The following is a 23,468-nucleotide window of genomic DNA, read 5'->3' as shown; positions in this document are numbered from 1 at the left end:
TTGCTGTGGTGGAAGCAAAGGCCTGACTGAAGTGGATTTAGGAGAGAATGAGAAGTGAGGATTTGGAAGCACTGCATATATATTACTGGAAGGGGGTCCTGATCCAGACCCCAAGAGAGGGTTCTTAGATCTTGCTCAAGAAAGAATTCGGGGCAAGTCCATAAAGTGAAAGTGAGTTTATTAAGAAAATAAAGGAATAAAGAATAGCTAGCTACTCCATGGGCAGAGCAGCCCCAAAGGCTGATGCTTGCCCATTTTTATGGTTATTTCTTGATTATATGCTAAACAAAGGGTGGATTATTCATGATTGCTATGGCATTTGTAAACTCTCATGGTGCTTGAGGGAGTGTAGCAGTAAGGACAACCAAAGTTCACCCCAGTCACTATCTTGGTTTTGGTGGGATTTGTCTGGCTTCTTTATTGCATGCTGTTTTATCAGCAAGGTCTTCAAGACCTGTGTCTTGTGCTGACCTCCTGTCTCATCTGTGACTTAGAAGCCTTAACCTCCTGGGAATGCAGCCCACCAGGTTTCAGCCTTATTTTACCCAGCCCCTATTCAAGATAAAGTTGCTCTGGTTCAAACACCTCTGACATATAGACATCTCTTTCAGTGAGTTTTGCTATAATGAAGCTCAGAGAAATGAAGCACTATTTGGAGGGATGAAGATGAGAGAGATAATACTTTGTTTCTATGCTAATTAGTGAGATTGAGTAGAAAATTTTATGATGCAGTAACTGGAGGGAAGAATTTGCTGGAGAGATTTTCTTGTGTAAACAAGAGAGGATAGAGTTTAATGAGGGTTTTTGTTTGTTTTTTGTTTTTTTTTTTAGATGGACTCTTGCTCTATTGCCCAGGCTGGAGTGCAGTGGTCTCAGCAAGATCAAGTGCAGTGATCTTGGCTCACTTTTACCTCCGCCTCCCAGGTTCAAGTGATTCTCCTGCCTCAGTCTCCTGAGCAGCTGGGATTACAGATGCGTCCCACCACGCCCGGCTAATTTTTTCGTATTTTTAGTAGAGACGGGGTTTCACCATGTTAGCCAGGATGGTCTCAATCTCCTGACCTCGTGATTCGCCCTCCTCGGCCTTTTAAAGTGCTGAGATTACAGGCGTGAGCCACCATGCCCGGCCTAATGAAGGGTCTTTAGATGGCAATATGGATGATTTATCCATAGTAAAAGAAGGCAAGGCAGAATATATGTGCACAGATGCACACAGGTTATATAGTTGAAGAGCTTGTGAAAAATCTGTGTTTGCTTCTCTATTTTTGCGTGAAACAGGAAGTTAGAACATCTAGGAAATTCAGGGTGGAGAAGATGATAGAGGGTGAAGAAAGCAAAGAACGTATGAAATAGTAATCTAGCAGAATGAGAGAGTGTATGAACTAGAGAAATGTTGTGTAATATCTAGGCAGTATTAAGGGTCTAGTTGAGGTAAGTGGCTATGAATTCAAAGTGAGTCTCTGTGGTGGTGTTTTTTTCTGTAGACTCATTCAACTGTGTGGGTACAGGACTGGAATAGTCAGAAAGTTGGCTTTAAGCAGCTTTCTGTTTGACAAGGAAGTACTATGAAGTAAGTAAGTGCAAGGGAATGATTGTAATAAGAGGCATGGAATTTTAAAAGCTGGGAAAAGCGAGACGTGAGAACATGAAATAGATACTCTGGAGTGTAGTAGGAACAGTGGAGGTTTTGGTGAAATTGAACAATTCGAGGTGTTGGTTGGGGGTACTAGAGAAAAAGAGCTGGTGGTCAGACAGTAGTGTTTGAAATTTAAATCAGGGAGTGATTGTAGTTAATTGGTAATGCCAGTCCAGAGGATATGATCATTGAGGTGAATGACTGAGGTAGAATGGAAGACAAGATCATTGCGGAAGAGGAATTCGATTAACTGAATGGCCAAGGTGTTTAAATGCTCATTTATGTGAAATTGGAATCAGTAAGAATTAGAGCAGTTGGTAGTACTGGAAAGAATAATGGTAAGCCTGAAACTAAAGCCTTAAGGAGTGGGAGAGAGTGACTTAGAGACAGGCAAATGATGTCAACAAAGAGGGTGGTACATGCTGTAGTCTGATGGCATGAGGTTGAATACTTGGGGTTTTTAGAGACAGAGAGGTAGAAGAATCTGAAAGTGGCAGTGAGGGACAAGGCCCAGTTTCCAGGCCTAGTGGTGGGAGAAGAATATTGGAGAGAAAATAAAAGGGCTTATTTTTCTATCTGAGAAGGCTGTTGGGGAACAGTGTCCTCAGGTAAAAACTAGGCTTTAGTAAGCATAAAAGGTAAAAAGACCATTTAAGAAGAGCTAGAGATAAAGGTCATTTTGGTGATGATTAACCTTAAAATTCAGAAACACAGGAATAGGGAGTGAATGGTAGGTAGAATCAGAAGGGGGATTAGAATCTGGTAGTTCTATTTGTGAGAACTGTTAAAAATAGAGATAAAAGGTATAATGATGTTAACTCTTACAGTCTTTAATGTGGACAGTGGTAAGACTGTCCATGTTAAAATGCAAATGATGTTGAAGGGAGGAAAGGGTAAGGTCGTGCAAGGGACACTTACAATCTGGGGCCTCCACTTCACTTTTGCTAATGGTATTGGAGAGGCTGACTGAGAGATGGAAGGACAGTCTTACTTCATCAGAGCACATGGATTTCCAATGCCCTTTTTATTTATTTATTTATTTATTTATTTTTAATTTTTTTTATTATTATACTTTTAAGTTCTAGGGTACATGTGCATAACGTGCAGGTTTGTTACATATGTATACTTGTGCCATGTTGGTGTGCTGCACCCATCAACTCGTCAGCACCCATCAACTTGTCCTTTACATCAGGTATAACTCCCAATGCAATCCCTCCCCCCCGCCCCCCCCATAATAGGCCCCAGTGTGTGATGTTCCCCTTCCCGAGTAAAAGTGATCTCATTGTTCAGTTCCCACCTATGAGTGAGAACATGCGGTGTTTGGTTTTCTGTTCTTGCGATAGTTTGCTGAGAATGATGGTTTCCAGCTGCATCCATGTCCCTATGAAGGACACAAACTCATCCTTTTTTATGGCTGCATAGTATTCCATGGTGTATATGTGCCACATTTTCTTAATCCAGTCTGTCACTGATGGACATTTGGGTTGATTCCAAGTCTTTGCTATTGTGAATAGTGCCACAGTGAACATACGTGTGCATGTGTCTTTATAGCAGCATGATTTATAATCCTTTGGGTATATACCCAGTAATGGGATGGCTGGGTCATATGGTACTTCTAGTTCTAGATCCTTGAGGAATCGCCATACTGTTTTCCAAAATGGTTGAACTAGTTTACGATCCCAGCAATAGTGTAAAAGTGTTCCTATTTCTCCACATCCTCTCCAACACCTGTTGTTTCCTGACTTTTTAGTGATTGCCATTCTAACTGGTGTGAGATGGTATCTCATTGTGGTTTTGATTTGCATTTCTCTGATGGCCAGTGATGATGAGCATTTTTTCATATGTCTGTTGGCTGTATGAATGTCTTCTTTTGAGAAATGTCTGTTCATATCCTTTGCCCACTTTTTGATGGGGTTGTTTGTTTTTTTCTTGTACATTTGTTTGAGTTCTTTGTAGGTTCTGGATATCAGCCCTCTGTCAGATGAGTAGATTGCAAAAATTTTCTCCCATTCTGTAGGTTGCCTGTTCACTCTGATGGTAGTTTCTTTTGCTGTGCAGGAGTTCTTTAGTTTAATTAGATCCCATTTGTCAATTTTGGCTTTTGTTGCCATTGCTTTTGGTGTTTTAGACATGAAGTCCCTGCCCATGCCTATGTCTTGAGTGGTGTTACCTAGGTTTTCTTCTAGAGTTTTTATGGTTTTAGGTCTAACATTTAAGTCTCTAATCCATCTTGAATTAATTTTCGTATAAGGAGTAAGGAAAGGATCCAGTTTCAGCTTTCTACTTATGGCTAGCCAGTTTTCCCAGCACCATTTATTAAATAAGGAATCCTTTCCCCATTTCTTGTTTTTCTCAGGTTTGTCAAAGATCAGATGGCTGTAGATGTGTGGTATTATTTCTGAGGACTCTGTTCTGTTCCATTGGTCTATATCTCTGTTGTGGTACCAGTACCATGCTGTTTTGGTGACTGTAGCCTTGTAGTATAGTTTGAAGTCAGGTAGCGTGATGCCTCCAGCTTTGTTCTTTTGACTTAGGATTGTCTTGGCAATGCGGGCTCTTTTTTGGTTCCATATGAACTTTAAAGCAGTTTTTTTCCAATTCTGTGAAGAAAGTCATTGGTAGCTTGATGGGGATGGCATTGAATCTATAAATAACCTTGGGCAGTATGGCCATTTTCACGATATTGATTCTTCCTATCCATGAGCATGGTATGTCCTTCCATTTGTTTGTGTTCTCTTATTTCACTGAGCAGTGGTTTGTAGTTCTCCTTGAAGAGGTCCTTTACATCCCTTTTAAGTTGGATTCCTAGGCATTTTATTCTCTTTGAAGCAATTGTGAATGGAAGTTCATTCATGATTTGGCTCTCTGTTTGTCTGTTACTGGTGTATAAGAATGCTTGTGATTTTTGCACATTAATTTTGTATCCTGAGACTTTGCTGAAGTTGCTTATCAGCCTAAGGAGATTTTGGGCTGAGATGATGGGGTTTTCTAAATATACAGTCAAGCCCACAAGAGAAAGCTAGAAAGATCTAAAATTGACACGCTAACATCACAATTAAAAGAACTAGAGAAGCAAGAGCAATCACATTCAAAAGCTTCAAATGCCCTTTTTAAACTCTTGCTAATGGAAGCTGGGGGATAAGGAAATGGGTTGGCCTGTCTGGAGCACAAGATGCTGAATAAATAACCAATTATATGATATATCATCGCCATTTTACATATAAAGAAAATCAGATTCAGAGAGGTAGAACACCCTGCCCATAGTCACATGGCTACTAAGTAGTGGAGTAAAAGAAAATGAAGCAGTCTTAAACAGTGGATGAACAGTAAGATTCTATGAGATAATACCATATTGCCATGAACTATCAGATCTTATTACATGGATTCATACTGAATTCTAAATGGGGGATTAAATTACCAATCCGGCCTTCTCATGTACAATGAATTCCTTGTTTTCTGTTGTCCAAAAAATTTAAAAATATTTATGGGAAATAGGCTTAAAGATAGTTACTGTCTCTGGTAGTTCGTTCTTAACCTGTTGCCAAATCCAGTTAAGCTTTCTCTGCTCCAAGGAGCATTCCCTTATTAGTCTCAACTGAACTTCATCCTCATGCATTGACTTTATATAATAATAAATATTGGGGTATATGTTTGTGTTATATCTCCCCAGTTAGATAATAAGAACTTTGAGGCATTTCTCCTTTTAGTTCTGTACTCCATATCAGAAGCAATATGAGATACAGAATTGGATCTGTATAATTCTGTATCTGCTTCTCTCCCCCTCCCCCTCCCCCTCCCCCTCCCCGTCTCCCTCTCCCTCTCTCTCTGTCTCTCTCTCTCGCTGTGCCACTATTTGAACTATATTCCAAACCATTTACTTCACTTCTCTGGGCTATACTTTATCTGTAAATAAGGGGAGGGATGGGGTTTCACTAGAATGATCTCAGAAATCCCTTACATTTTTAATATTCTGTAAGTTCCTGATTGGCTGTGAGAATAGTTGGCTACTAATGCAAAACTTGCATGTGAAAGGGACAGTTTTAAAAAATATTTGGTATAATTCTAGGTACTGTATAGCTTAGTGTCCTTGAAAGGTGTGGGCAGTAGCCAAGTGGGATCAGAGTGAGAAATAACACTGGAGAGAGAGTGTGGGGCCCAATAGTCAAATGCTTTGACTCGTAGTGGTATTTGTGAATGTGGGACTGAGAAGATTAAAGATAGAAATTTGAAAATCATTTGCACAGAGGTGATAATTGAAGATGTGGGAATTCATGATATTTCAGAGAGAAATTAAGAAGAGAGAACCAGAGGCAAGGTCAGAGATTTCAAGAGAATCTATATTTAGGGGACAACTGGAAGAAATAACCTAGAAAAGGAGGGAGTTAAAGCTTGTAAATTTTAATGACAAGGGAAGCTTACAGAGCAAAGAATTCCAGGAGGGAGGTAGTGATGATAGCATCAAATAATGCACAGAGGTTAAGGAAGTTGGGAACTCAGAGAAACAAGGCCCCTGGATTTGTTCCTGAGGTCATTAATGACATCTAGAAAACAGCGTCAATAGAGTACCTCTCCCAAAGTAGACTGGATGGGGCAGAATGATGCACATGAGAGGAAGGACTGGCTTTGAACCTGAAAAGAGAAATGTTATCTTCAATAGGAAGGAAGGGTGCGTTTGGATATAGATAAGTTTATTGAAGGAAGGGCAAGAAGTTGAGGCAGTCCATGCCTCCATACCTTAACTTTTTCATTCATGTCAAATAAGTATTTCTAAAACATTATAGAGACTGCGTTGACATTGTAATTAATTTAACATTTTATTAATCAGTCCAATGGACTTTTCTCTTATTTCCCTTGACTGCTCTGTAGTATTAGGTAGTGTTAACTACTTACTTTGAATAGTTCCATTTGCTAAGTATTAAATCTTGTTTTATATCTTGTCCCTCTGCTACATACTTCAATTTTATGGATTTGATTTAGCTGTCACCTAGCTGTAACCTCTCGATAGAATGTTAAAGCTGTATTTCTGTTTGCTTAATGAATATATCCACTTTGATATTTTGCAAGAACTTCAAGTTCAATGTTCAATGATATCAAAATCTTTTGAATTATTTCCACATGCCGCATACTAGCCAAACCTGCTCACTCTTCTGTATTTTCTGTCTTGGTCATTATGTGGCATCGTTCCGTTGTCTATTAAGTGATCTTACTGCTCTAATACAATAACTTATTAACTGACGTAAATTCCTCTAGATTTTTTTCCCCAGTGCATGCTCCATAACCTGAGCAGAATGTCTCTGCACATAGAATTATTTGACACTTCTACTCAGAAATGTTTGATGGCTTCCCTTTGTCCTGAGAATATAATCTGATATTTTAGCATGGTATCGAGGTTTATTCACAGAACATAGCTTGAACCTTTCTCGCCTCCACAAAGCCCAGTCATATAAGTTTCCCCAAATGATCTATTTATTTAAGCTGTTCTCTCTCAGGAATGTTTTTACTCTTCTGCTTTACCATCAAATCCTACTAACAGGTCAGTGTCCAGCAAATAAGACATTTTTCAAGCTTGCCTCAGCTTCCCCAGTCATATTTAGTCCTTTCCTCCTCTGTGCTCCTGTCGTTTTTTTTTTTTTTTTTAACCATTCTTATAGCATTCATCACAATCAGATTCATAGACAGTTAAAAAGGAGTCTGTCTCTCCTATGAGGCCATAATTTGGAAGCACATATAACATTGTTGTATTACATATATGTCTTCATAGAACACTCATATAACCGATAAGCAGTGAATCAACATTGCCTGAATGAATGAATGAATGAATGAACAATATATGATCATGTAAAATCTAAAATCCTTTGGCCTTGCTACCACCTCAGTCTTAAAAAATTTCAAGACAGAAATCAGCAGCTCCTCAAGTGACCTGTTTCTTCTTTACTGTCTAATTTGGCACACTGACTTTTCAGTCAGCAAGACGGGGGATCATATTTTGAGTCTTCCTTCTCCCTTGTTTTTCATGTCAAGTCAGCTACTAAATTCTATTCTGTTTCCAAAATGTCCCATATATCCACTCCTATTTTATTTTTACTGCTAGTTTAGGCTCGCAATACCTTTGACTTGAGAAGATTTCCTATTGTCTTGTAACAGATTTTCCCTGTCTTGTAATCCATTCTTTGATTTGTTGTTAAAAGGCTTCCTAAAGTACAGAAACTTTCAGAGGTCTCTCATTGCTTACAGAAATACCAACTTCTTATTCAGCACTTTCTACTCTGTAATCCAAACCTACCTTTTCAGGCTCTAATTGTGCCTTATAAGTACCCTGTACTCCAATAAAAGTGATCTGCCTCCTCCAGTTGCTTTAACATGTCTTGAATTTCCTACTTTGTCCTTTTTCATGCTGTTCCTTTGCTTAGTGAAACTGAGAGTATTGAACCTCATTTATCTTCTGGTTAACAGCAAATGCCACCTCTTTCATAAAAGCCTTTCTTGAGCCTCTAAATTAAAACTTTATATGAACTTTTCATATACAGCATTGTTAGGTGGTCTCTCTCCCCAATACTGTGGATATATTTTGAAATGTAAGACATTTGAAATAGAATCACTACTTAGCTAAATAGGTATAATTTCTGGTAAAATCACATAATATAAACAATACCCAAGGACTTTGTTTCTCCAAGCCCCCAGGGATTTGTTTCTCTTTCTCACACCCATTTATCATGCTCTGTTTGTGTTGTGTGTGTGTTTGTAGAGACAACATCTCACTGTGTTGCTGTGCTTGTGTTAAGTACACTAGTGAAAGTTCACCAAAAGCAGCAAGGGTCATATTTATCTCTGTATCTCTAGGGGTTCCTAGATGAGTATTTTCTTTCTTATTGTAGGCGCTAAAGAAGGCATTGGTTAAACTGAGAAATGGGAAAACCAAAATAATATGCTGCTGAAGGGAGATGATCATTTATAGAATCAGAACTAAGAAAAAAACATTTTTTTAAAAAACCAACCAGACCATTAGTAATTATAGAAAGAACAATTTCAGGGCATCATTTGATAGTGGCAGAAGCTAGATTCCAAGAGATTAAGCAGTGAATGGGCATTGAGAAATGGAGGCAAAGATGATAGACACCTAAGAATGGAATATGGTCTGCAGATTTGGGAAGAGACTTGTGAACAAAAACCATATGTAGTATTTGAAAGAAAAAGGAGTTTGCTGTCAGAAATGCAAGTACCAAGTGCATTATTCCAAAGTGTTTCCATTTTTTTAGGTTGGCAGAAAAGTACTCCAAGTGAGTCAGGCATGCCACTGAAGCGGATAAGCAGCTCCAGCGTGTGAGGTCACAAGGTTAGAGTAAGTGTGTGAATCACAGAAGAAGACTTGTAAACATAACCTTGTTGAACACTGGCAAGGGTGATGTCCTGGAGTCAATTGAGTTTACATTAGTCTGGTCCAGTTTAGTCTGATTAAATTATTTATTTAGAGAGAAGAGTTACTGAACCAACTGTGTATGTGTTCTTAGGAGGGTCTCTCTCCCTGAAATTATTGTGGATATATTTTGAAATGTAAGACATTTGAAATAGAATCACTACTTAGTTAAATAGGTGTAGTTTCTGATAAAATCACATGATATAAACAATGAAAATATTTAAAGGAATTGTGGCTAATATTTGATAGATGTCATTTCTATTTGTAAGTAAGGGTGTTGAATTTGCACAGTGATAGTCCAGAGCTCCTGAAATTTATGCAGTTGTTGGATTTAGTTTCCCTTTGACTCCATTATACATAAATATTCTCTTAAAGACTTTATTGTAAGAAACACAATATTGGATTAATTCTATTTAGTCTTTGTGTCTTAACTTTATATTTAAGACTGTGATTACATAATTAAAATACTAAAAAATTTCTAATATGAAGCTGTTTTTAGCACACATGTATGTGTGCATCATGTGTGTATAAAAGGTTTAATTTTTTAGTATTTATCTGCATATTGTATGGATGTTACGAAAGGTAGAATACTCATTTCAGAAGCCCTGGACCACTTTAGAACTAAAAGGGATCATCTGGGCTGATATTCTTAACCTTTAAGTCCCTAACATTGTAAGCGCTTCAGGAAATAGTTTTCATGGGATTTTCAAAGAGGTCTGTGACCACCAAAAAAGTTAAGAACCACTAACAGTCTAATTGGTACTTTTCACAGAGGGACAGTGTAATGGTGAGTGGGAATTAAGTGACTTGGCCAGTGATACTGCTGTTAGCTAGATAGGACTAATCCTGGTTTCTCAGTTCCCAACTACTTCTTTAACCATCCCAGTGGAAATAACATAGTCAAAAACCAGCTCCCACCAGTTTTTTTTTTTTTTTTAGATTGTCATTCTTTTAAGACAACCTCTTAAAATAAATGTTTGTCTCAGTATCCTAGGAAGTCTTTTGATGGGAATGGGACATGATATATGGTATACTGAATAATATGTGCACAATAACAACACCAGAAGGAAAACTAGACTTCCACCTTCCCTACCCATGTTTTATCCCTCTCCCTCCTTTCACAGATTTCTTTTTTGTTTTATCTTCCATATTCTAGTGGTTAGAATAATTTAATCTTCTGATCATTCTCATTCAGTCTTTCACTCCTTAACAAATATTTCCTGAGTGTCTTCTTTATACCAAGTGCTATGCTAGGTCCTAGGAATAGAATGTTGAGCAAAACCAACAGGATCCCTTCTCCTTGAAGTATGACATCTTAGGAAGCATAGTCATTAATCAAGACAGGCATGGTGTCTTGCATCTGTGATTCTAACTCCTTGGGAGCCTGAGTGGGGAGAACCACTTAAGTCCAAGAGTCTGAGGTTGCACTGAGCTATGACTGCACCATTGCACTCCAGCCTGGGTGACAAGAGCAGACCCTGTCTCAAAAAAAAAAAGACATTAAACATTTGCAAAGATATGTAAGAAGAGACGACTGGTGTGGTTAAGTGAAAAGAATGAAAAGCACAAAGTGCTATGAGAGTGGCTATGGGAGCACTGGTTTTGTCTGGGACATCTGATTGGATTTTCCTAAGGAGGTGATATTTCAGTTGAGAAGAGTTTGGCAGAACCATGCTTCCTGCAGAGGGCTAGCTAATTTCAGAATCTCAAAGAAGGCTAGTGTGGTTGAACTGGAGAGAGAGCAAGGGGAGAGAGAGAGACACAAGAGGAACTGGAGAAGGAGGCAAGGATTAGATTATGTAGCAACTTGAGGCTGTGGTAAGGTATTGATCTTTATCTTGAGAGCAGTAGGGAGCCATTGAAGGATTTTAAGCCTGGGAATGACATGGGTTGTTTCCACTTTTTGGCTACTGTGAATAATGCTGCTATGAACATTCATGTACATATTCATGTACATGTGTTTTTAATATATATTTTGTTTTTCTCTGGTAAATCTTATTTCTGTGTGTGGAAAAAATTTTCATTTCTCTTGGGTTTATTTTTAAAAGTGGAATTGCTGGATCACAGGGAAATTCTGTGTTTCAGCTTTTAAGGAACTACCAGAGTGTCTTCCAAAGTGGCTATACCATTTTACATTCCCACAAGCAGTGCATGAGTGTTCCGATTATTCCACATCTTTGCCAACACCTGCTATTGTCTGTTTTTTAAAACATTTTATAGACAGTATAGTGTGTGTGAAGTGATATCTCATTGTATTCCCCTTGCTTTTTATTAGCTAGGCTTTTAAGCCTGGCATTTAGATTTCAGCAAATTACAGCCTTTTATCTGTTTAGTTTGGACAAACTACTTATTTATAAAATATGCCTTGTAGTTTCTCTAGCCCTTTATTTTTACTTTTTTTCCCTTTGTGTGTGTGTGATTTCCAAAGCCTCGATCTGATTCATTCACTCATTAAAGGCCCAACCTTAGTTTCTTCTGTTTCCTTCATTAGCACTTGGAACCACCTGAAATAGTTGATATTTGGCCATCTGACCTATAAAAATAGCAATTTCAAATGGTCCAACTTAATACATTTCTTGGTTTCGTCTAGTCATAATTATTACTATTTCCTTTGGGGTTTTTTTTTTTCCTCCCGGCCCTTGTTTGTACCTCTCATGGTATTATTGATATGCTTGTGTGGTATAATGTCTTTTATTGGGCAGAAATCTGAAGTGCAGAGGCTGTTTCATAACCCAATGTTTTGTATATAGAAAGGGCATGGTAACTGTTAAAATTTTTTTCAAGGAACAAAAGAAGATGAAAATGGTTTCTTCATGAAATTATCTTGTATAATTGGAGTATGTGTCAGTGGAAGTAAACAGTTTTGGGAAATGTAATGTAGAAAACAGTAACAGGCAAAAGGAACATTCGATTTTTACTCATATTTTCTCAGCGAAAAGTTATTGTTGGTGATGTAATCGTATGCCCTCTTCCATTGGTACTGTCTTCCTCTTTTTAGTCCTTTTTAGAATTTAAGAGCTTTCTTTATATAGAAGAAAAGTAATTTTAAGCAGTCAATTTCAAATTGGAGTTATTTTTCTTCAAATTTTCAAGAAACTCTTTTGATAACTTTAATCTTCTATGATAGTTTCACTTTTAAACTGCATTTGCAATGCCAAGACACATGCTTCCATAGTGGAAATAATATTTATTTTTCTAATACTTTGAACATAATACCATTCAAGAGACGTATTTCGTCTTAAAGTTCTTATTTTCTAAACATTAGGCCACTAATTATAGTTCTTGCCTTAGAACTTTTGCCATTACAATTTTATTCATGTAGCTAATCTGACTTGAGGGATAATATGTGTGCAGTAATACTCAGTTGTCATAAATAATAATAGCTACATGTGCCACGAATTCTGTTTTCAATGTTTTACATATTTTATTTTGAGAAGGTTGTTTGCTCACAGATTGTAGTAAAGAAAGAATCTTGAAATAGTAAATAATAACGTGTGGGGAGAGGAGCTTTTAGGTGAGTAAATGCAATATAATGTTACAGGTATTATAGAAATGTGTACAGTGTACAGTAAAAGAAGGAGTAGTTATGTCTACAAGATAGATGGGACAAAAAGGGCATGGAAGATTATAAAGGACATTAGAGACAGAGACAATAGGGTTATCAAAGGCACAGAGGCATGAAATGGCTAGAGAACTTAAGAAATCTGCAAGCCATTCCCATTGGTTCCAGATGAGTAAAAACTACAGCTGGATATATAGAACAAGGGCCAGATTGTCGAAAACTGAGTGTTATGCTGAGGAGTTTTGGCTTGATTTGGTAGGCAGTGAGGAATCAATGAAGATTTAAGCAAGGGATTGATATGATCGGATTTGGGTTTTAGAAAGATCACTTTGGTTTTGGTTTGGCATGATATATTGGATGAGTAGGAGAAAAGAGACAAGTAATTTGCAGTAGTCCAGAAAAGTGGTGTTAGGATGATAAAAAGTAGGATAGAAGATAGACCCAAGGGATGGTATGGAAGTAGACTGTACAGGACTTTGGATTGATTGGATGTGATAGCTGTGTGGGAGAAAAAGATGGTTATGGTTTAAAAAAGTCACTTGGGGAATGGGAGAATCACTGAGCACTGTGTTGGGCCTAGCTGATGTTTCTAATTATAAGTCTTAAGTGGCCCCAGTTTGAAGATTGCCTTTACTAGTAGCCAAGAAAGATGGTTATGTTGGTCCACATTTAGGGATTAGCAGGACAGTCATGGCTAATGGATACGGATATAAGGACACTGATGGTTAGGAAGGGAAGTGAAGTGGGCAAGGGAGGGCAATGAATCATGAGGGATAATAAAAAATAGAGATGTTGAGGGTCTGGGTAGCTCTACTAGGTTGAAGATGAGATGAAGGGAAAGTTAAGAAAGTTAAATATTTAGAAAGGGTCAGCATCTGGTCAAAGATTAATTTCCTCAAGTTTAAGATTATGGTGGCAGGGTAATTCCCAGAAATGATAAAGTCCAAGGTGTAATAACAAGATGTACATTGCTGAAGTGGGAATGTGTATGAGGGATGTAGGAATTGAGGAATTTTGAGCTAGATGGTTGATAGTTTATGGATAATAAAATTCCCATAATGATGGCAGCTTTGGAGTAGAAAGAAATGCTGGAGAAGAAAGTGAGCCAGATGAGAAAACCCTTAGTGAGTGAGGAGGATGGGTGGGTGGATGATAGTAACAAGGAGGTTGTATACTGAAAAGCCATGAACCTTAGAGGAAGAAGGCTTTTATATATGAAGATGCAAAAATACTACTAATGTAGAAGCCTGAAAGTTCAGCTGGGAAAATGCTTGTTTCATCTTTGGGCACTGTTAGATGTGGGAAAAGAAAAGAGTTTCTTATTAAAGTCTGCAGGGAAGTGGATTCCTGTGAGGGGAGGTCAGTTGAGGCAGAGGTGAAGGGGAGAATCCTGTTAAAGATGTAGGGGAGTTTATTCACTGTGGATGAAAACATTCAGATGAAGATTAGGAAGCGAGTTAGTAGTTGAAGAAAGGCTTGGACAGAGAAAAGTGGGGTGTAGGAAACACACAGTAATATGGTAATGAACATATGCGACAGAGTGTTGCGTAGAAGTTTTAGCATGTGGAAGAGAGGCCCAGGTTGACAAGGAAAACAGGAATGTTTGGATGGACTGAGGTGAAGTATGTAGGCCTAGGAAATCTGAGGACCAAAATGATATCGGTTACTTAATGAGGTTAGAGACTGCAGTTTCTGCTCCAAGTTCAAATGCCTTGCTAATTGCAAGATTCTTATTCTTTGGAGTTTGTAATTTTAAAAAGAGGTGGCCATGTAACTGAAGTTCTCTAGTCTAATGTGGGAAGTGTTAAGTGCAGTTATAGATAAAGTCTATGAAAGTGTAGAAGACTGAGAGTTTAGTTCCAACTGGAAGACCTTCTTGGAAGACTCCAAGACTTCTTGGAGAAGCTAGTTTTTTTTTTTAAATTTTTTATTTTTTTATCATACTTTAAGTTCTAGGGTACATGTGCATAACGTGCAGGTTTGTTACATATGTATACTTGTGCCATGTTGGTGTGCTGCACCCATCAACTCGTCAACACCCATCAATTCATCATTTATATCAGGTATAACTCCCAGTGCAATCCCTCCCTCCTCCCCCCTCCCCATGATAGGCCCCGGTGTGTGATGTTCCCCTTCCCGAGTCCAAGTGATCTCATTGTTCAGTTCCCACCTATGAGTGAGAACATGCGGTGTTTGGTTTTCTGTTCTTGTGATAGTTGCTAAGAATGATGGTTTCCAGCTGCATCCATGTCCCTACAAAGGACGCAAACTCATCCTTTTTTATGGCTGCATAGTATTCCATGGTGTATATGTGCCACATTTTCTTAATCCAGTCTGTCACAGATGGTAACCAAAACAGCATGGTACTGGTACCAAAACAGAGATATAGACCAATGGAACAGAACAGAGTCCTCAGAAATAATACCACACATCTACAGCCATCTGATCTTTGACAAACCTGAGAGAAACAAGAAATGGGGAAAGGATTCCCTATTTAATAAATGGTGCTGGGAAAATTGGCTAGCCATAAGTAGAAAGCTGAAACTGGATCCTTTCCTTACTCCTTATATGAAGATTAATTCAAGATGGATTAGAGACTTAAATGTTAGACCTAATACCATAAAAACCCTAGAAGAAAACCTAGGTAATACCATTCAGGACATAGGCATGGGCAAGGACTTCATGTCTAAAACACCAAAAGCAACGGCAGCAAAAGAGAAGCTAGTTTTTTAAACCAGGTCTTAGAGGGTAGGTAGGATGTTATTAAATAGATTAGGGTAAAGGAACATTCTATTTTGGAAAGCCCTGAAGCAAAGGCATGAATTTTGGGAAATACAGAGCTTGTTTGTGGAACAGTTCATAAAAAATAAACATAGAGAGCTTGACTTCAAGATGAGCAAGGGAGAAGTGGAAAAAAAGCGGTGGAAATTAGCGTGTGTTATACTGGTAGCTATGGTGACTACAAGCATGCACAGAGCCAGTATGACAGAAGAAAACAAACAACTACAGAAAAGAGAACTATGCATCCTAGTGTGCCCATGGCCACCTTCAGTCTGAGTAGCTGCTAAAGGCAGCACTTCACGTTTATACCAGAAATTTTTTTTTTTTTTTTTTGAGACGGAGTCTTGCTCTGCCACCCAGGCTGGAGTGCAGTGGCCGGATCTCAGCTCACTGCAAGCTCCGCCTCCCGGGTTTACGCCATTCTCCTGCCTCAGCCTCCCGAGTAGCTGGGACTACAGGCGCCCGCCTCGTCGCCCGGCTAGTTTTTGGTATTTTTTAAGTAGAGACAGGGTTTCACCGTATTAGCCAGGATGGTCTCGATCTCCTGACCTCGTGATCCGCCCGTCTCGGCCTCCCAAAGTGCTGGGATTACAGGCTTGAGCCACCGCGCCCGGCCTATACCAGAAATTTTAACAGTTCCGCTGTGCTCGTGTGCGCCTGCGTGATTACTCGCTCTCTCACACGCTCTCTCTCTCTCGTTCTCTCTCTCCTTCTCTCCTGTGTGCTCTCTCTCCTCCCTCTCTCCCCCCCTCTGCCTCTCTCTCTCTCTCTCTGTGTGTGTGTGTGTGCGTGTGTGTGTGTGTGTGTGTGTGCGCGCGCGCGCGCGCACGTGTTTCTGCCATAATCACAAGAACAGTACTATGATGTATTCCCACACTGTACCCCTCCAGCTCCTCAATATTTGCCTGGAGAGTGAAACCCTTTGTAGACTGGTTACACAGAAATATACATTAGTGCTTATTCAACTATAACATTGTGGATCATAATATCTGCCTGTGTTTATGTGTGTCTGAAAAGAGAAGGTAATAATTAAAGGCTGTTTACCAAACACTTTGGCTTGAAAGACTGATTCTTTGAATCTGAGACTGCAAAGTACAAGTTCCAGTACCTGGATTTGTTATTTTATCTCTCTTAAATTTATTTACTTTATACTTTGGCTCTAAAGAGCCATTTGGTTTTTTTTTTTTCTTTTTTTCTTTTTGGTGACAGAGTCTTGCTCTGTTGTCCAGGCTGGAGGGAAGTGGTGTGATCTCAGCTCACTGCAACCTCTACCTGCCAGGTTCAAATGATTCTCATGCTTCAGCCTCCCGAGTAGCTGGGACTACAGGCATGTGCCACCACTCCTGGCTAATTTTTTTATTTTTAGTAGAGAGGGGGTTTCACCATGTTGCCCAGGCTGGTCTCGAACTCCTGGGCTCAAGCGATCCATCCTCCTCGGACTCCCAAAGTGCTGGGATTACAGGCGTGAGCCACCACACCCAACCAGAGAGCCATTTGGTTTCTTGGCGCTACGTGCTACAATACTCTTTCTGTCAGTATTATTCTTCTAGATAATACACTATCTATAATTTCAAGTTATATTCAATTGCCTTTAAGAGGTTTTCTGTTCTCCCAGAAGGGCATATGTATATAAAATAGCATTATACATTTGAACTTGCCTTAACTAGACTTTATGAGATGTTGATTGCTATATTGTGTTTGACTGTATAGAACAGACTCTATTGCAGAGATTTTAAACATTTTAGTTCATTTATTTTATTAAAAAAATTTAATTTTATTTAATTTTTTGAGATGGATTCTTGGCATGTTGCCAAGGCTGGTCTCAAATTCCTGGGCTCAGGTCTCTCAAGCATCTTGACTACAGGCACACACAGCCGTGCTCACCCATTTATGTTACATAACAAGAATTCCAGAGGTAGAGAGTTGTTGGCCTAGTGATGCTACAAAAACCTATGCTCATCCTATTATTTGGCTCCCTGTCCTTGGCAGGCCAGCATCTTGCTAATGTTTATAAGATGGCTCTTGTGTTTCCAAACTTTACATTCTTACTTCAGGCAAGAGAAATGGGAAAGGATAAAGACTGCCCTGCTGTTTCTGCTCCCCTTTATTAAGAAAATAAAAGGTTTCTATAACCATTAGCAGATTTCCCACTAAATCCCACTGACTGGAATTGACTCACATGGCTCTCCTAGCCACAAGGAAGAGAATAGCAAGCCTCTTACCTTCGGTAGGGCACAAACTATCCTGATCAAAGTCAGGGAGAAAGGGGAATCTATTTGAAGTAGGAAGCTAACAATGTCTGTCAAAGTACTGTGCTTAAAATTTGGTTATTTTACCTGTTATTTTAAGGAAAATGACATTTAATCAGAATTCAGATACAAAGAAAAAGGAAAACATTCACAGCCTATCACTTTTTCTTTCTTTACATTATAAAACTATGTAATATAATTTCTTATGATTACTTTTTTGTATAATAGTATAAGTTGTTGGAAATACTATGTTGTGTTTGCACTGGAATACCACTTTTTGTTCATTTGAATGAAGTGACAGTTTCTTTTTTGGGGAGGTGATTTTCACATTGTATAAGTATTTTAGTTATTCTTGTTATAGACAGGTTTGTAATGAATAAATGGAATTTGTTTTAAAGATAAATGGTTCTTAATACTATGACAACTCAAAGGTGAAGTATTTCCTCAAAATCTAGTGAAAAAAATTTTGACTTCTGGTATAAGGAAGACTTTTAATATGTTTTAGAAAAATACATTTTTGAAAATCTGAACTTAAAGACTCAATTCAAGGTATTTGAGGTTTTTCTGCCATTGATCTTACCTTAAATAATTTTAACTTTGTTTTACTGATAAGAGGAAATGAATCAGTTATTCAGTTTGTGGCACACTGTCACAGATTTTTAAATTTAACAAGCAATAATACATATTAACAGTGTACACAGGTCCTGAAGTAGATTTTGTGGAAAATAAAAAAGAAGTAGGCTTGAACATGGTAGCCCATGGAAATCCCGACACTTTGGGAGGCTGAGTGAGAGGATCGTTTGAGGCCAGGAGTTTGAGGAGAACAGCCTGGATAACATAGTGAGACCTCATTTCTCCCCCGTGCTCTCCCCGCCAAAAAGAGAGACATAATTTTTGTTCTTGGGGCACTAGTTGGTGAGATAAACAATAAAAGTGTGATCAGGTATCAAAAGTTTGGCCAGGCACGGTGGCTCATACCTGTAATCCCAGCACTTTGGGAGACTGAGGCGGGCGCATCACTTGAGGTCAGGAGTTCAAGACTAGCCTGGTCAACATGGTGAAACCTCGTCTCTAAAAAAATACAAAAATTAAAAAATTAATCGGGTGTGGGGGCAGGTGCCTGTAATCCCAGCTACTCAGGAGGCTGAGACAGGAGAATCGCTTGAACCTGGGAGGCAGAGGTTGCAGTGACACGAGATCGCACCATTGCACTCCAGTCTGGGTAACAAGAGTGAAACTCTGTCTCAAAAACAAAACAAAACAAAACAAAAAAAACCTCTGTAGGAATTTAAGAAAGTAAAAGTAACTGTGGAGTAATTACTTATAATGGAAGAAGTAGATACTTAAGGCAGGGCTGTTTGATGTGGTGGGAAGGTACAAGGTACAAAGAAGAGCTTCTCTTTCCATCTTTATCTGCTCTTTTATCCATTCAGCCTTACTCAACTATTTGTAGTGTCTGAGATGTTCTGTAGACTTTGATACTTCTATACCTTTGCATTGCCTTTTGTTAGTTTTTGAAATTTCCATGTTTGTCTGATGATCTCCTATCTTTTGAGACTCAGTTTGAATATCATCTCCTCTGAGAAGTCTTCCCTGGACTTTCTGGCCAGAATTGGCTGCTTCCTTTTCTTTTCTCCCATAGATACTTGTATGTATGTGGGGTGTGTGTGTGTGTGTGTGTGTGTGTATGTGTTTCTATTTAGAGTCATCACATTGCACCACTTATTTACTTGTCTGTGTCACAAGCTTGTGAGCTTCATGAACATGGGGATGATGTCGTATTTATTTTCAAATCACAGTGCCTGGTGTAGTGGTTTTGTACATTGGACCACTTAATGAATGTTCTTTGGATGAATGAATGGATGGGTGAATGGATAAAAAGAAGGAATTATCCTGGAGTGTCTTCATGAGTATTGGGAGTGTGTCCAGAGGGAACTTAGATCATAAGAATACTTGACCCAGCAGGAACAGTTTGTAATTTGTTAAGATTTAGAAATAAGATTGAATAGGCAAAGCAGAACTTAGTTGGCTGTGGGAATTTTAATAAGTATTGGAGTTATATTAAATACAATGTCTGAAACTGGTCTTTGAAGCCCCCACTTTTCCAACATACTGTACTTTTGTATTTTGTAGTGCCTCCACTTCTCATTCAGAGAATTCAGTGCATACAAAATCAGCTTCTGTTGTGTCATCAGATTCCATTTCAACTTCTGCTGACAACTTTTCTCCTGATTTGAGGGTATGTATACTATTTTAAAGTTCTGATGAAGTACTTTCTGTTAGATATTTGTGGCCAACACTATCAGTATAACTAATTTAGCAGGAGATACTGATGGAGTATTCTCATAGACCCTGGTTTACAAAATATCACAGAATAGGCCAGCAAATTTGGAATGCTTACTTATTTGTAAAAGAAAAATGTGTAATTCATCTCTGAGGTTGATCACCTCTAAGTTCTTTGCCAAAAGATGATTAATGAATTTTTTGTGGTATAAAAGATTTTTATGATTATTCTCATAATAGTAACCAATAATAGCTAACATTTATTGAATACATACTATATGCCAAGCATTGTTCTAAGTGCTATACATGAATTATCTCTTGTAAAACTGTCACCAATTCTGTCACCAGTCTACAGATGATAATAACTTGTAGAGATTAAGTAATGTGTCCAAGATCTCATAGCTAATAAATTCTATTGCCGGTGTTCCAGCCCATGCAGTCCAGTTCGGGAGCTAAGTCACTTAAACACTGTGTGATAGTTCCTACACATCTCATTATAGTTTGTAAGTATTCCTCTATTTATTAAAGGTCTCGTTTCTATGAAATTAACCACATTAGTGATATCCTGTAGCACGCTGTACATTTCTGGGTTCATCTACTTTTCTATAACTGCTTGTCTATGAATGATTGAGAAAATGAATTATATGTGTAGTGCTAACCCTTTAACCTTACTTCATAATCTTTTTTTTTCCTAAAAAACACAAAACAATAAACATTTATTTCTCATGGTTCTGGAAGCTGGGAAGTCCAAGATCAAGGTGCTGGTAAATCCATTATCTGATGAGGGTATGTATTCTTGTATCCTCATATGATGGACAGCATGTCAGAATCTTTTTTTTTTTTTATTATACTTTATGTTCTATTATACTTTATGTGCACAATGTGCAGGTTATTCCAAACAAGTGGCTGCTTTCTCACTGCTTACACTTACACAATTTTAGCTACAACATTGTTTTCCTTAAGGAAGTCATTTGCTGTTGAGCATATGTTGAGGATACTTACATCTTTTTCATCCATTTCACTGTCAAAACAGAATTCAACAAGAAGACAACATCTGTAAAATCTTCTGCATATTTGTCATTACCTTTTGTGAAATTTCACAAAATATTAGATTGGGAGTAGCATGATTTTAAACATCACTAAAAATTAGAAAGGCTTATCTTCGTAATCTGGATATGTCTTGTGCTAATTATGAAAACTTCATGCTATCATTAGCCATTATCTTCATACAAAGGGCAGGGTTCATTGTTAACAAGAATGGTTATAAATCCGTTGTTGCTTCTCAAGTTGTTACTCTTTTAAAATATATGTATCTAACGTTTGTTTATTCATTACGTTAATAAAAATCCACTAAGGGCTGATAAACTACTTAATAATTTTGAAATGTCTCGGCCTACTTCTGGTCCCATTTCATTAGTTAAAAGCATCATTAAATAACGACTAACCTCATATTGTGACTGATAAAGAACTTATACGAGGAATGAAGGAATATCACTTTGGCTACTTGCTTATGCCTATGTTCTACCTGCTGTTTCTTGTCTGAGACATTTTAAACCATTTGTGTATACTTGTGAGTATTAGTTTAAACTACTTAACTCGACATACATGTGAAGTGTAGTACACTGCAGGATGCTGAAAATGGATAGATGAAGGATTCTCCACTGTCAACTTCTCTCTGCATGTAGACCTCCATCATTTCCTCAGGACACCATGAATATCATAAATAGTGAATGACTGGCTTATATTTGGACAAAATGAGGGCCATAGTGCATAAAGTTAATCTCTATATAAAATATTTTACGGTTTTCTAATTTTTCTTAAACTTTTAATTTTAGAACAGTTTTAGAGTCATAGAAAAATTGCAAAGATAATACAGAGTTCCCATCTACTTTGCATCCAGTTCCACCCATTATAACATCTTGTATTAGTAAGCTACATTTGTTCCACATAATGAACCAATATTGATACGTTATTATTAAAGTCCACACTTTATTCAAATATCCTTAGTTTTTACCTAATGTTCTTTTTGTTCTAGGATCCTACCCATGCAGGATGCCACATTACATTTAGTAGTTATGTCTTCTTAGGTTTCTCTTGGCTAAGACAGTTTCTTAGACTTTTCTTGTTTTTGAACTGTATCAGATTGTATCTTGTTTTTGATGACTTGATGGTATTTTATAGACCATATGACATTTTACTTATTCAACTGGGGTTATGTGTTTTGGGGAGGAAGGTCACAGAGGTAAAGTGCCATTTCATCACATTTTATTAAGGCTACGTACTATCAACATGACATCACTGCTGATGTTAACCTTGATCACTTGGTTGAGGCAGTGTTAGGTTTTTTCACTGTAATTATTCCCTGAGCCCTCCCCTACCCACATACTGTACTTTTTGGAAAGAAGTTGCTATGCACAGCCCACACTTAAGGAGTAGGGGGTTATACTCTACCTCCTTGAGGGTGGAACATCTAACAGCATTTTTTTGAAATCTGCATGGGAGATTTGTTTCTCCCATTTATTGATTTGTTTAATCTTTTATTTATCTTATTATGGATTCATGGATATTTATTTTATACTTTTTGTTACAATCCAGAACAACTTTATTGATTCTAGCTTCAAATCGAGAGTTCTTTCAGTCAGATCTTTTGTTCCTTTGCCATACTCTCGTCATTGTGTTTTTTGAACCCTTGCTTATTTTCTGGCCTGACAAGATGCTCCAGACTCATAATATATATTTCCTCTCTCAGTTCTAGAATCATCATCCAGTTTTCATAGAAGCCCTGGTTCTTTTTTTTGGAAAACAATATCTAGCCACTAGGTGTGTTTAGTTGTTATTTTTTTTTACAAAAGAAAAAGTAACAAAGCCTTTTGCTTCTGAAGCAAAAGGTCATTTTGCACATGTACAATTTTGAGATAATACAATGGGTAGGGTGATTATAAATGCACATTTGTCTGGAATAGACCTCTTTATGCCTGTTGTCACTTCAGGTTTAACGTTGGACATAAGTGTCCTGAATTACATGAGTACCGTAGCACTAGGTTACAAAGGGAGTCTATCAAATTTATACATCAGCTCTGTTTGCAGAAATTGTTTCAATGTATCCCCGTTAGTGCCTTACTAATTTAGGATCTTTCACAATTTAGGAAGACCCTCACATAATTTTTATTTGCTGAATAAGCAGATAGCTGTTAGATTAAGGAGAATATGGTTTTGGGCAACAAAGGTTAACTGTTCTTTCCCTAGGAGAGTGCCTAAAGGGGCAGAGAAAAAAGGAAAAGTACTATGTTGTTAAGCTACATGTTACCCATTTTTCTCATTTTTAAAGGTATCTTTAGTTGTTAAATATATCTTTACTTGAATTATAGTCTTCAATTGCTGGAGGGAGATGAATGAGTAACATTAAATTAAATGTTAGTATCATTTAAAAAATTCAGCCTGATTTCAAATGTATATGTGGATTTCTTTTGCAGGGAAGGTTGGGGTGGGAGAAGGGATGTACTTCTAATAATTAAAAAAAAAGTCTAGCCTGCAACTGTGGTA

At 37.9% G+C, this 23,468-nt stretch overlaps 1 protein-coding gene across 7 annotated transcripts in view; it reads left to right on the top strand.

Moving 5' to 3' along the window:
* Positions 1-23,468, top strand: part of MTMR2 (myotubularin related protein 2) — an 89,035-nt gene that overhangs the window by 20,146 nt on the left and 45,421 nt on the right. For 4 of the 7 annotated variants that reach the window (XM_033206383.1, XM_033206384.1, XM_033206390.1 and 1 more), the window contains one exon: positions 19,776-19,881. In XM_033206383.1, coding sequence (XP_033062274.1) covers positions 19,776-19,881 — 106 coding nt within the window. Of the gene's footprint in view, positions 1-19,775; positions 19,882-20,355; positions 20,429-23,468 lie in introns of all 7 variants that reach the window. The other 3 variants (XM_033206386.1, XM_033206387.1, XM_033206389.1) reach the window with 1 other exon arrangement.

Source organism: Trachypithecus francoisi, unplaced genomic scaffold (assembly GCF_009764315.1).
Source record: "Trachypithecus francoisi isolate TF-2019V2 unplaced genomic scaffold, Tfra_2.0 Lachesis_group8, whole genome shotgun sequence".
In the NCBI taxonomy this organism is placed as follows: Eukaryota; Metazoa; Chordata; class Mammalia; order Primates; family Cercopithecidae; genus Trachypithecus; species Trachypithecus francoisi.
This window is presented reverse-complemented; position numbering and strand designations above follow the sequence as displayed.